The sequence below is a fragment of the Arachis stenosperma genome, chromosome 9 (assembly GCF_014773155.1).
Source record: "Arachis stenosperma cultivar V10309 chromosome 9, arast.V10309.gnm1.PFL2, whole genome shotgun sequence".
NCBI classification, from domain to species: Eukaryota; Viridiplantae; Streptophyta; class Magnoliopsida; order Fabales; family Fabaceae; genus Arachis; species Arachis stenosperma.
Genome location: NC_080385.1, coordinates 26,979,075 through 26,993,895, shown reverse-complemented (window position 1 = coordinate 26,993,895; position 14,821 = coordinate 26,979,075). Strand labels below are relative to the sequence as shown.

General features: G+C 42.0%; 1 protein-coding gene across 1 annotated transcript; it reads left to right on the top strand.

The window, feature by feature from the left end:
- The first annotated feature begins 8,606 nt into the window (after positions 1–8,606).
- On the top strand, positions 8,607–10,505 carry LOC130949303 (uncharacterized). Its single transcript, XM_057878063.1, has one exon. The coding sequence runs from the start codon at positions 8,607–8,609 to the stop codon at positions 10,503–10,505; it is 1,899 nt and encodes a 632-aa protein (XP_057734046.1).
- The last annotated feature ends 4,316 nt before the right edge of the window (positions 10,506–14,821 follow it).

Genomic DNA, 14,821 nt, shown 5'->3' with positions numbered 1-14,821 from the left:
TTGAAACTGTGAAACCATCATCATCATCATCATCAACCGGAACACGACCTCATACCTCAAGTAAGGCTTCTCTTCCACCAAGATCTTTACAGTTCCGCGACTGCTCTAGGAGTGGGTCCAACCACCGTATCCGACGATCAGTCACCGTCGAGATCGGCCTTTCTAATGATGGCGTCGGCCGTGGGGAGCGGAGCAGCAAGTGGAGCAGGTGGGATTAGCTGCTAGGACTGCGGGAACCAGGCGAAGAAGGATTGCCCTCACATACGGTGCAGGACATGCTGCAAGAGCCGTAGTTTCGATTGTCAAACCCATGTCAAGAGCACTTGGGTTCCTGCTTCCAAGCGCCGCGAGAGACAGCTGCAACTCACCTCTATCCAACAACAACAGCTTCTTGCTGCTGCTGTTCCTAAGCGCCAAAGAGATCATGTCTGGTGACTGGCAGCAGCAGAGGAGGAAAACGAATGATGAGAGTTGTGAAATTTGGAATTTGGAAAAGAAGATAGAATGGGTAATTTGGGAATTTTATTAAAAAGTCAACGAAAAATCACGGTTTGGATACTATTGTCACACGAAATCCATCTTTCATGGGTACAATGTTAGTTTTCTTGTTTGATAGGTATTTTTGTCAGCGTTCGCAAAATTCATGGGTACAAATGGTAGTTTTTCTTTTTTTTTATATATAAAAAAATATTGGTATTTTTATTAGAAATAGAATTATTTGATATAATTATAGATGGGTGGATTTTGAAAGTGATGAGTCAGTACGTGTGGATATGGGGGCGTGTTGGATACGTGGCAATATCTCAGTCATCAAATGGGGGACGTGTTGAAACATATAGAGAGGTGTTTGAATATTTTCACAATACTGTAATACACTTCAAATATTAATATTCAAACAAAATACCATCTCTACTTTCATATTAAAAATAATTTCTGTACTATACGGAGTATGACTGTATGAGTAAAACCTATAAAATTTAGCTATGTATTAATGTTGGTCACGTAGACTCATACACATTAAAATAGATGATGATGAGTATTGATGGTTACAAAATTTGGAAAAATAGTCTATAATTCTCTTTATGCTAAAAGAATATATATAGAGTAGTTAAATTATTAGTCTAGCACGCAGCATTTTTAATTTAAGCAAAGCTTTTATTAGACAACTAACTATATTGGGCGTATTATTAGTTGATTCACTTAATATTAATACGGTAATGTAATAGATAATTAATAATTTAATGTTATTTTATTTAATTTATTATTTATAATTTATATATATATATATAAAATATTTATAATTACATACTTATTATATTTAAAATTATCCATTTATTTAAATCTTCGATTCTTAGTCTTTATTTAGGTTCTTGATATTTCAAGTTTGGTTTTGCTGCAAATTAATTTTCTTAAACTAACAATTAGAATAAATTAACAAAATAATAAGTAAGTAAATAATAAAATAGAAAAATTAAAATAAATATATTAATTAATTATATAGCTAAAAAATTGGTTTTTAATTTTTTTTCATGGTATAATATATATATTTATAGTGTGTGTGTTTTTTTTCCTTGATTTTTTATAATTTTTTCAACAAACAAAAAATTAATTCATTGCAAATCTAAACTTCATTCATAAATTTAATATTGGCCAATAATTCCTAAATTAGAATAGTAATAGTCTCTTTTTCAAATGAGTTGCACACATAACTTGTGAACCACACACACATATATATATAATTGTGAAACTTATAGTTTTTTCAGTTCATGGTTAAATTAGTAATTAGGTCACTAGTTGGGGTCTTGCCACGGTTTTGAATGTCTAATAAATGATTTTGTGGCTCCAAAATTGATGCCTTATTGTGAGTCAGTAACTATTTTAATAAAACAATTTGAATGATTTTAAGTGATTAATTTATTTATTCATTCATTTAAATAAATGTTAGAGTTCAAGTTTTACTTTGAATATGAAATAATTTATTGATGATTAACAAAAAATCTTTAAATAAATTTTAGATCCATAACAATTAATTTTTTAATTATCGGTTTAAAAATACCATGAAAAATATAAAAAAAAATCTTCTCAACTACTGCCACAAAACCGGCAAATTATAGTAAATAGTTAAAAGGTAGAAACTCAAATGCAGTCGACTTTATGTGAAGTTGATGGTTGAGAACTGCTAGATGAAAATTTAGTCAAATCAGTCAAATCATCTAACGGTTTTCAGCTATCAACTTCATATGAAGTCGACTGCACCTGAGTTTTCACCATACAAAAAATGTTGCTAATAAGCTACAATTTTTTTTTGGTCATATGCACACTCACGCATATTTACACCCTCACTCACCCACGCATACTAAAAGTTCTTTTATAACACAACCCATTTATTGCTGGAAACAAAACGTGTTGTGGTTATATATGAGACAAAAAAAACTTTGCCACTTGAACAATTTTTTTTTTTATTTTGCCACTTAAACGTTTTTGTGAATTATCTATCAACTTCGCAGACTGTGCCACAGCGAAATTAAGAAAAAAATTCAATTTTGCACACATTGAATGCGAAATTGAAAATAGTTTTTTTATATCTTAATTTTGCACCCAAAGTATGCAAAGTTGAAGAAGAATAAATTTATCTCAAATCTGCAGCCGTAGTTGAGGAAGAATATTTTTGTAACTCGAACGAACTTTTAAAGTTCTTTCTCCTTCTTAATGAGCATTTTTGGGAAAATAACATACTTAACAGCTTCCTAAGTCGATCAATAATTAAAGGAAAGGCCATAAAATCCACAATAAGATGGATAAATAATTGATTCGACTCAAATTTATTTATTAGTCTCATTTTTAGTCGTTAATTTTCATTTACTTATTATTATATGTAAAAATGTTGATATGACACCAAGTGTTAATATGAGTTTTGTAGATAAATTGATCAAACAAAACTTCTGTGAAACCGCCCAACTACGAGGTTGAATGAAAACTGAAAAGACAATGTATATTCAATTATGATTGTTAATCCAAATAAGCCAAGGGAGCTTCAAATTACCCAAATCAGCCAAATCAGAAATCCATTCCTGAATCCACCAGGATGAATTATTATATAATTCGAATCAATAAGATTCGAATTACATTCTCAAGTAATTCGAATTGATATAATTCGAATTACTAGGAAGGAAACAAAACTAAGTAATTCGAATTGATGAATTGATATGATTCGAATTACTAGGAAGGAAACAAAATAAAGTAATTCGAAACAAGTTGTTTCGAATTACACTTAACTAATTCGAATTTAGTTAATTCGAATTAGTATGGTAGCGTGTGATACATCATAATTCGAAACAAATTGTTTCGAATTATATAGGTTAAATTACACAGTTAGTCCCTACACTTTCAGTGAAATTGCAAATTGGTCCCTACAGTTTAAAAGTTTGTAATTGGGTCCCGGAAGTAAATTAAAATTTATAATTGGGTCCCTATCGTTCAAATTCCGTTTGATTTAACGGAATATTCTACAGCATATTCGCCCTTGAGCATGTGAGTTGCACATGTAGAAGCTTGACTGAGAAAATACTCGTTATTTCTTACTTCCAAATTTTTGTAATGACCAAAAACCCCACTGAGACCCTTCATTATCGTTATGCTTCATCTCCAGTAGAATTTCTCTCTGCTCAGGCTTCCCTTCCATTGTTAGAGTTGATCGTTGAGTGTGTGGTTCGGACTGTGTGGAGTTGCTTTATGGTTGACATTGTTGGCAGCTGAAGAGTGAAGTGTGCAAGAGAGCAACACTAAATCAGGTAAGGGTTCATAACCCCCAGTCCCTTCACAGGTGTGAGTTGAATGTTATGGTTTGATTTGGTTTTTTTTTTTCAGTGGATGCTTGAGTATCTAATGTAGTTAGGGTTTCTCTGATGAATCTATTTTTTTATTTTTGTTGGTAGTGATGGGAGATTCTGTGTTTACTCTCGATCTCTACCATGGTGGTCAGATGGTTAGCAGGAAAGGAGGGAAAGAATACCTTGGTGGGATGGTAGTGGAAGGGTTGCAGTTTGAGTTAGATGAGTGGTCGTTACAAGAAATTGTTGCAGCGCTGAAAGAAGTTGGATACACAGGCAATGCTAAAATCTGGTGGAACGAACCTGGAGTTGCATTGAAGGATGGTCTTAGGGAGTTGAAGTCTGATGGAGATGCAATGAGAATGGGTAAGTATGTAGTGGAACAAGAGATTAAACACTGCCATGTGTATGCAGTTAGTGGATGTAGACAAGGAAATGGGGTTGAGATAACCTCAACTGATGAAGACTATATACCCTCTGATGGTGAGTACAGTGCTAATGATTTAGTTGAAGTAGAAGTGGTAAGTCAATCAGAGTCTTCAAGCGAAGATAACAGATTTGATGACAGTGCGGACGATGGTGATCATGAGGATCATTTTGGCTTTAATGTTGAAAAAGAAAACCAACAAGGTCAGCATCCAAATGCCTTCGGAGGTAACAGTGGCTCATTAGGAACAGATGCTAATAATGTTGATGTGGGAGTTGGTGTTGAAAATAACACAGGAGGGGTGACTGAAGATGGAGCAGAAATTGATGTTGGTGATATTTCTTCGGGTTATGATACAGAGTCATTGAACAGCTATGATGGAGATTGTGATGAGCCCGTAAGAAGAAAGAGGTATCCTAGATATAATGAAGCTGACATGAGTGTTGATTATGAGTTTCGGCTGGGGACTGAGTTTAAATCTATTGCTGAGTTTAAGGAGGCTATCAAGGAACATGCATTGTTGAATGGACGGGACATTAGATATGTCAAGAACGATCAGGTTAGATGCAGAGTCAAATGCAAGGGTTTAGGCGGAGAGTGTCCATGGATGGCATTTGCAAGTAAAGTAGGAAAATCTGGATGTGTTAGGCTGAAGACATTGAACAGTAAGCACACTTGTGGGAGGAACTACAGTGGCCGTCTTGCGTCCAGCAATTGGATTGCTAAAAAAATTACTAATAACATAAGTAGAGGAGAAGATATGAAGCTGAGGACTGTAATTCAAACTATTCAAGAAAAATACATGGCAAATATATCTGTGTGGAAAGCTTACTGGGCAAGAAGAAAGGCAAGGGAAGTGGTGCATGGGAAGGCAGTGCAGCAATATGGGAGGATCAGAGACTATTGTGCAGAGGTCTTAAGAGCAAACCCAGGATCGACATTGAAGCTGAAGTTGGATAGACCCTCTCCAACAATCCTACCAAGGTTTGTACGAATGTACATGTGTCTTGATGCTGTGAAGAAAGGATTCCTGGCTGCTTGTAGGCCTATTATTGGACTTGATGGTTGCCATCTGAAGGGTGATCATGGACAACAGTTGTTGGTTGCTGTGGGTAGAGATCCCAATGATAACTATTTTCCCCTAGCAGTTGCAGCAGTAGAGGCAGAGACTAAGGATTCATGGGCCTGGTTCTTGGACTTGCTACTTCATGACATTGGAGAGTTGACAAATAAGAAATGGGTCTTTATGTCAGACCAACAAAAGGCAAGATATTAATTGTAGTTTTCTATGAACTCAGTTTTATTAATTTCTGTGAATTTTAATCTTACTTCAGCTGACCATTGACCACTTGGCAGGGGCTGCTTCAAGTATTTCATGAAATGCTTCCGGGAGTGGAGCAGCGGTTTTGCCTCCGACATCTCTATGCCAACTGTAAGAAGGCTTTTGGTGGGGGAACAGTTTTAAGGGACTTGATACTTTCTACTGCTAAGGCAACTTATGTGGAAGAGTGGAATAGAAAGATGGATCGTTTGAAAGAGGTAAATAAAGAGTGTTATGACAAGTTGGCAGCCCTGGATCCTAAGGTATGGACTAAATCTCACTTCACTCCATATGCCAAGAGTGATATGCTAATGAACAATATATCTGAGGCTTTTAATGGACGAATTCTGGAAGCTCGTGACAAGCCCATTTTGACAATGTTTGAATGGATTAGATGTTATTGGATGGGGAGGTTTGCTGAGAAGAAGAAAAAGGGAGCTAAGTTCATGGGAAAAATACTGCCTAAGCCTAGAAAGAGGTTAGACATCATATGTAGAAGGTCCATGGAATGGCAACCTAGGTGGGCTGGGGATTTAAAGTATGAGGTTTCACATAAAAATAGGATGATTCAAGAGAGATTTGTGGTGGATTTACTGGCCGGTTCATGTAGTTGTAGGTTCTGGGGGTTGGCTGGCATGCCTTGTATGCATGCTTGTTCTGCAATATTCATGAAAGGAGACAACCCTGAGGACTACTGCAGTAACTATTACACACCAGCAGCATATATGGCATGCTATGGGACAACACTCAATCCAATTAATGGTGAAAATATGTGGCCAAAGGTCGAACTTGAGACAATTAGACCTCCAATCTTCAGAGTCAAGCCTGGAAGACCTAGGAGAGTAAGAATTAGAGAGCACGATGAGGATAGATCACAAACAAAACTAAGAAGGAGTGGAACATCAGTTACCTGCAGCAACTGTGGCCAATATGGACACAATAGGAGACATTGTCCCAATCCAGACATAACAGGTATCTGCCTTTATTTCTTGGCTTCCTCATAGTTTGATAGTCTTGTACTCTATCACTAATCATGTGTCTTCTTCTCTTCAGGAAATAACCCTGGATCTGAAACTGCTACTCCTCAGGGTAGTGCCCCTGCTCCTCATGGTAGTGCCCCTGCTCCTGCTACTGTTGCAACCTCCACCACTAGATCTGCTAGTGTTAGCCAAAGAGGAAGGGGAAGGGGACGTGGTAGAGGAGGATCCAGGCCTGGAAAATCTAGAGATGCTACTCCTTCTGCACCACCAGTGACTGCTCCGGCTCCACCACTGCCTCCACTAGTGAATGCACTAGATCCACCACTACCTCCACCAGTGACTGCATTAGCTCCACCACTGCCTCCACCAGTGACTGCACCAGCTCCACCATTACCTCCACCAGACCCAACAACTTTCACAGCTCCACCAGTGCCTCTTCCAGCAGATCCACCACAACCTGCACCAGCTCCAACAAGGTCCACAGCTCCACCACTGCCTAAGACAAAAATTTTTGGTGTGAGGCGCAGTGGGAGACTTAAGATAGGTGTGAGGAAGGCAAAATCTGGACCAACTGAAACCGTAGACCTCACAGAAGATTAGTTTTTTTAAGTAATTAGGACTTGGTGGTATTAGTTTTTTGGCTGTGACTGTGAACTTTATTGTATCCTATGTCCATGTACTGTCAGTGGATTATGAACCACTTTTGTTTTGTTTTGTTGCTTTTGTTATATTGGGCATGTGGCTAGCTGTTTTGGAGGGACCACATTGACTATTAATTAATATGAATGTTAACTACTTTATTCTATATTATGTCTACTTTACTCTATATTATGGGACCAAATGAATGCAAATAATTTTTCAGATTCACTTGTCATTGATAAAAAATAGATGATTACATTCAACACTAAACACTATTCAAATGCACTGCAAGCACAATTTTTCTCCTATCTCATCAAACTTAGTTAAACCAATACACTGCAAATATTACAACCAACACACTGCAGATACACTTTTTCTCCTATCTCATCAAATTTAGTTAAACCAATACACTGCAAATATTACAACCAACACACAACTCAATATCATCTTCTGCAATTGTTTCTGCTTCTTCATGTCACTCTCTACTCTGCCATTTTGTTGTTGTAGCAATGTAAAATCAGAACGCAATCTTCCTAGACTTGCTTCCATGCGTCCTATCTCTATATGTAATCTATCTATCTTTCTTTCTTGTGCCTTTAGTAGTGCAGCATTCATACATTCATCCAACCTTATAAAATCTCCACCATGCTTTGAGCATCCCTCCGTTTGAGATCTGTGTTGGGTGCATTGAGATTGAGCCCCAGCCATGTCTTCTTCATCAATCCATTCAAAAAACTTGCATCTTCTAGTGGGACAGGATATAAATCTTCTATTTGGGTTCATCACAGTACTGGAGGTTCGGAGTTTCAGCAGATCTCCACAAAAGCAGTGAGTCCTTCTCCCCTTTCCCATCACCTCTTCCTCTCTATCAATCCACTCAAAAAAATTACACTTTGGTAATTTACAACAAGCAACAAATCTCCTACCTGGACTGTTCATTGATGACGACGAGAGCACCACCATCTCTTCCCCACAGAAGCATCGATGTCTTCTCTTGTTCATACTCCTAGATGTTGAGCTTCCTTCGGACAACTGGGTTGACTCCATCACAGCTCGAAGAAACCCTTTTTCACCCCTAACAAAGGGATACAGATACTGGAGGAACGCTGTGAGAGATCGTCATCTTCTCTTTCACTCTGACTCTTAAGAACGTTATGAGATAAGGGCATTCTGGTAAAATAACAACATTTAACGTCTCTATTCACGCTAAACGTTAGTGGGGACCCAATTACAAATTTTAATTTACTTCCGGGACCCAATTACAAACTTTTAAACTGTAGGGACCAATTTGCAATTTCACTGAAAGTGTAGGGACTAACTGTGTAATTTAACCAATTATATATATATAGTGCGAGCCGGAGCTGTATATATATGCTGTGAACTCATGATGCTCTCAACAAAGAGGGGAGATGGCTAGTGCAGAGAGTTTCCTAGTGCTGGTACATTACAGAGGGTCGATTAAGAGAAAAACTCGGTCCGGAGTGAAGTTCACTGATAAGGATCCCCTATGTATTATCGTGACGCCAACAACCACCTACGATACTCTTGTTAGCTTTGTGCTGGAGAAGCTTGGTCTCGAAGGAGTTAAAAGGGTCAAGAAGTTTTTCTACCGCATTCCAACAGCGGTGCTCCATGACACCGTGAAGTTCGATTGTTCCACAATCGGTAGTGACGAGGACTTGCAGGTTATGTTTCTTTGTCGTAGGCAGTTTCCCGAGGTAAGGACACCAGAGTTGTTGGCAAAGTTGGTTGATGTGGTATCCAGCTCAGGTGGTTCGAACCGGAATGCCAATACTATAGCCGCGGTTGCCGGCTCGAGCTCGAGACCTGCTGTTGCTTCATCCTCTGCTCCTGTGTATGAGCCACCGATGCAGCCTGTTGCGTCCCCTTCGTTTGCCGTTGATCTGAGCGGCAATGTTGGAGACGAGGTTCGGCATGGGGAACATATTCCCACCGAGGTACATTGTCCCACACCGGCCAGCTTTGGTGATGGTTTGTTTGATGATCCAGATGACGATGACGTGGAGCCGGATATGATCGCTGATGAAAGCGACGATGATGTTGGAACTACTGTTCCGAGAAGGGGTACAGGTGGATCTAGTTCTGGCACACAGCAGTATCCACCCCATTTTTCGTCGTTGGACCTGGATGCCATGCGGCAGGACAAAAATGCTCTGCAGCCCTCAAGATTTAGCGCTAGAGATACCGAGGGGTCTGCCGGTATGAACGAATTCCAAGTTGGCCAACAATTTCAGGATAAAGATGAGGCGCTGTTGAGTGTGAAGACGTACAGTATCCGTCGAGGGGTCCAGTACAAGGTCGTAGAGTCTGACTACCGCAGGTATGTGGGAAAGTGTTCTGAGTTTGGGAATGGGTGCACATGGCTGATTCGGTTGAGCCTCCGACAGCGGAAGGGTATCTGGGAAGTGAAGCGATACAACGGACCGCATACATGTCTCGCCAGCTCCATCTCCAGCGACCATAGGAGTCTGGACTACCATGTGATATCCACCTTCATTATGCCGATGGTTAGGGCTGATGTAGCTGTGAACATCAAGGTGCTTCAAAATGCCACGGCCGCACACTTTGGGTTCAGGCCAACGTACAGGAGGGTATGGATGGCAAAGCAGAAGGCCGTTGCCGTCATATATGGGGACTGGGACGAGTCGTACAATGAGCTCCCTAGGTGGGTTTTAGGAGTTCAGCTGACGATGCCTGGCACTGTAGCCGTCCTCAGGACTTGCCCTGTTCGAGTTGGGGTACAGGTTGACGAGTCGCAGGTTTATTTTCATAGGCTGTTCTGGACTTTCCCCCCTTGTATCCAGGCATTCCGTCATTGCAAGCCTTTGGTTAGTGTTGATGGCACCCATCTATATGGGAAGTATGGTGGAACATTGCTAGTCGCCATTGCACAGGATGAAAACTCGAACATCCTCCCCGTGGCATTTGCATTAGTTGAGGGTGAGAATGCTGAGTCATGGTCTTTCTTTCTTTCCCACCTCCGAGAGCATGTGACGCCTCAGCCGGGTCTGTTAGTTATTTCAGATAGGCATAACGGCATCAAGGCAGCCCTCGAGGCTCCAGATGGGGGATGGCTGCCCTCGGCTGCGTACCGGGCGTTCTGCATTCGACACGTTGCAGCGAATTTTGCCTTGACGTTCAAGGGAAAAGATGCCCGGAGGCTTCTTGTTAACGCCGCATATGCGAAGACCGAAGTGGAGTTCGACTACTGGTTTGACATTCTCCGCTCTGAGAATCCGGCAATGTGTGACTGGGCGAACCGGATCGAGTATTCGTTGTGGACATAGTACTGTGATGAGGGTCAGAGATTCGGGCACATGACGACCAATATTTCAGAATGTGTCAACTCAATCCTGAAGGGGGTAAGAAACCTCCCTGTTTGCTCGCTGGTAAAGGCCACATACGGAAGGCTAGCAGAGCTATTTGTCCGTAAGGGTAGGGAGGCAGAGGCTCAGATGGGTACTGGACAACAATTCAGTCAATACCTAGTAAAGTGTATCGAGACCAACCTGAAGACAGCCAGGTGCTTCACGGTTACTGTTTACGACAGGGATAACTCGGAGTACACCGTTGCTGAGACGACTCCGACAGGTTCATTCTCTCTTGGTACGTACAGGGTCTCATTAGGGTCTAAGACTTGTGATTGTGAATACTTCCAAGCACTTCATTTTCCCTGTCCGCATGCACTGGCATGCTGTGCTTATTCACGGCTTACATGGCAGCCTTACGTCCACGAGGTCTATCGCCTTAGTTCCGTTTTCGGTGTCTATCAGATGGGATTTACACCTCCCATTCCAGAGGGTTTCTGGCCACCTTATGCCGGGCCTACCGTTATACCGAATCCGAGTATGAGGCGTGCGAGGGAGGGTCGTCCTAGATCCACAAGAATTCGCACCAACATGGATGAAGCAGATCCGAACCGGCCAAAGAGATGTGGCCTCTGCAGGCAGCCAGGTCACACCAGGCGTAGTTGTCCACAAGCCGCAGGCCCCAGCGGGACTGCTGGAAATCAGTAGGAGATTTGCTATGTCTGTGTTTGTTTGTTAATGTATTAGCACTTGTCTTCTAATTGTTTTTATTTGTTAATGTATTAGCACTTGTCTGGAACTAAGTTGTTTCCTATGTGTAATGAAACTTGTTATTCGTACCAAATATTTCTGTTGAATGTCTTTTAAATGATTGAAATTTATATCTAAAACAAACAACATTATATCATGGGATGACTGATAACGAATAACATAACATCAAACTATAAATCATAACATAAAAGTAGAATACATCAAAGTAAATGACATAACAAAACATCAAAGTACATAACATAATATCAAATAACATAATAACAAAGTACATACCATAACAATGATAACCAACCAACAAGGTACACAATATAAATATAACAACATGACATACACCACTATCCATGAATCATCTAAATAGGTGCGATCCAGTGCCGCAACGGCGTGGCACCCGTGTCCGGTAACCCCTACGTATAAGTGGCTCCTCATCCTCAATCGACTCGTCGCTGTCATCCGGAACTGGCTGTCTCGGGGTCATAGGTGCAACATGCACGGGTCTGGATGACGACGGGCCGGCAACTGAGTGTGATCCAATACTCTGGGCCGATGCTGGGGTCCCACCCATGGCAAAAAGATGCGCAGGAGCTACCGTGGCAGGCTCGTTCAGATCTATATCCAGGGGTGCCTGTGTCCCTGTCGTCTGAACCCGTCCGGCTGCAGCCTCATCCTCCTGCATGATGGTCCGGATATCATCAAGGAAATGCGGTCCACCGAACTCGGCCACAATGCCATCACTAGCAAGTAAGTCTCCAAACATCGAGCCAGGACTCACCCATGGAGTACTCTCCTGAAGGGTATGATCATCACCGGGAACACCTACGAAATAATCTCCAAGACCTCCACCACTAAGCCCAGCATCAGTGTGACTCGTGGGATCTCCCATACCAGATCCATGGGACCCACCATCATGCCCGCCCTGATGGGCCCTATCAACCCCCGCAACATCACCTCCCCCAGGCATCTGGACACCCTGTCTAGCAGCACCCACCCTCCTCCTGCCTCCACGACCACGAACTCTCCCCCCACCCCTAACTGGGTCGTCTCCGGCATCCATAGCCCGATCCACCCAGTTCCACTCACGCTGGCTACGACGTGTCCCAACTCGTGCTCTCCGCTCAATACGACGTCTGTCAGGAACATCCTCCACCCGGTGCATATCTGGAAGTCGGCCTGCACCCCTCTGCGTCGCCTCATCTGGAATAGGAATACCTCTCGGATCCCCCAATAACATCTCCGGCGACAGAAACCTCTTTCCGTGCTGATACCACCATGTCAAGAAATCATGTGACGGACCGGGGTCGGGCACGATGTCAAACTGTAGAACGTGCTCCGCACGCTCCTGCCAATGAAGATGCCAGTCAGCGTACTGTGCCGGGAACCAACGGTCACCTCTCCTCCCGTCCTTCGACATCAAGAAGTCGATGTTCAGGGCGGGAGACGGTATGGGCTGAACGCCACCAAATTGAGGTAACACTCTGTCAACCTGATGCCACTCGATAACCGCAAAATAAATCAGGGACGTCCTGCACCGCCATAACATCGTATGCCGAGGCTTCAAGACCTCCGGATGGACAACCTGGATGACGACGAGTGCGCTATAGGGCATCCATATGAACTGAAAAAATCAACATAAAAACGTTTGTACACTTATGTTAGACAATATAAACTGAAACAACGACTTCAGATACACATATGTTCTGCGTACTTACCTGCCGAGGCTGTAACAAGTCGATCTTCATGCGAGCCATCTGTACCCGAGGTCCCTTGTTGCTAATCCCAGGATTGTAACCAGACCATCTGCATACGAGAAACATAAAAATTGTTTGCATATGCGATAATAAATACAAGAAAAATATATAGTACAAAACAATAACGGTACCTCGAGGCAAGGGGCCAGCTAATCTCATCATACCCAGATGGTCTAAGAGTGGGAAACCTCCAGAAGATCCAAGACTGGAGTAACTGTAAAGGGCCAGCTAACTTCACCACATGTCTGTTGGCGACTCAGCACATGCACCTGTACAACCATGCTAGTGCCGCCGACCCCCAACTGTAGCGACCCATCTCCTCAAGCCGAGCAACATAAGGTAGCCATGTGATGTGTATACGATTGCCGGACTTGTCGGCAAACAGCTGCGTGCCCAATAACATCATGATATAGGCCTGGGCAAAGCGCCTAACCGTCTCCTCATCAGCCCCGTCTGGACACTCTGCAAATGTCTCCTGAAACCAGGTGCAGTTGACCGCGAATTTCTGCACCTGGTTTTCGGGAGGTAAAACACCGAGCAACTCATGGAACCACTGCCAAGCAGGTCGACCACCCTCAATGTAAAGGTGGAAGTCTGTCAGGCAACCTCTAACGTAATCTCCGTCGACTGGCAACCCCAGCTGGTATGCGACGTCCTGAAGCGTGATGGTGCACTCTCCAAACGGCATGTGGAAGGTGTGCGTCTCAGGCCGCCACCTCTCGACGAATGCGCTGACTAGGGGCTCGTCTAGTCGGAACCATCTGTCATTCAGTCTCGCAAGATGGTACAATCCGGCCATCTGCAAGTACGGAACGTACCTCTCATCAAGACGCATCCCCTGCTGTCGCCTAACGCTGGATATGCAACGACGAGGCTGGCCAGTACATAACCCGCATAATTAGAACAGATGCAGAAACCACTAACATATTCAATATATTTCATATGGAACCAGAAAATAAATTGTGAAGGGTAAAAGATATATGAAACAAACGACCAACATTTTATACACAAACCGCTCACTCAAACCACGTGCAAATAACATTAACAAAAACATATGCATTTTCACATTTATCATAAACCACTACCCTAAACCGCTAACCATCACTAAAACCACTATCCAAAACCATTAACACAAACCGCTTACAAAAAATAATTTTAAATACCACTAACAAAAACCACTGGCCTAAACCGCTTGCTTAAACCGCTAACACTAAAATAAACCGCTATAAAAAACCATTAACAAAAACCACTAGCCTACACCACTATCCTAAACCGCTATCCTAAACCACTCACAGTAACATAAACAATTATCAAAAACCATTAACAAATACCGTTATCATAAACCGCTTTCATAAGCCACTAACCTCGTCGTTGATCACACCGGCGATATGAGCAACTCCATCCAAACGATAAAGCCTTCCCGGATCGTCCACCATCGACAAAAAAAGCCGCTCTCCTCTTACTCGTACCGGACGTGGGTCTTTTTCTCTGGGATTTGGTGGGGTTGGAGAATGAGAAAGTGATTCGAATGAACTTGGTTCGAACTCCTTTTATAGCCGAAACCCTTGTAATTCGAATCAACTTGATTCGAATTACTATACGAACCAATTTTCACCTAATTCGAATCAACTAGATTCGAACCCCTCTAAAGTGCAAACCTCCTAGTAATTCGAATTAACTAAACTCGAATTACCTAAGTACAATTCAAAACAAGTTGTTTCGAATTACTACGTGGTCTTGCATGTGTAAAAATCGAGGCATATCAATTCGAATTACATT

What these genes read in the sequence shown, in the direction of transcription:
- LOC130949303 (XM_057878063.1), top strand. Translation starts at nt 8,607, where the DNA reads ATGGCTAGTGCAGAGAGTTTCCTAGTGCTGGTACATTACAGAGGGTCG.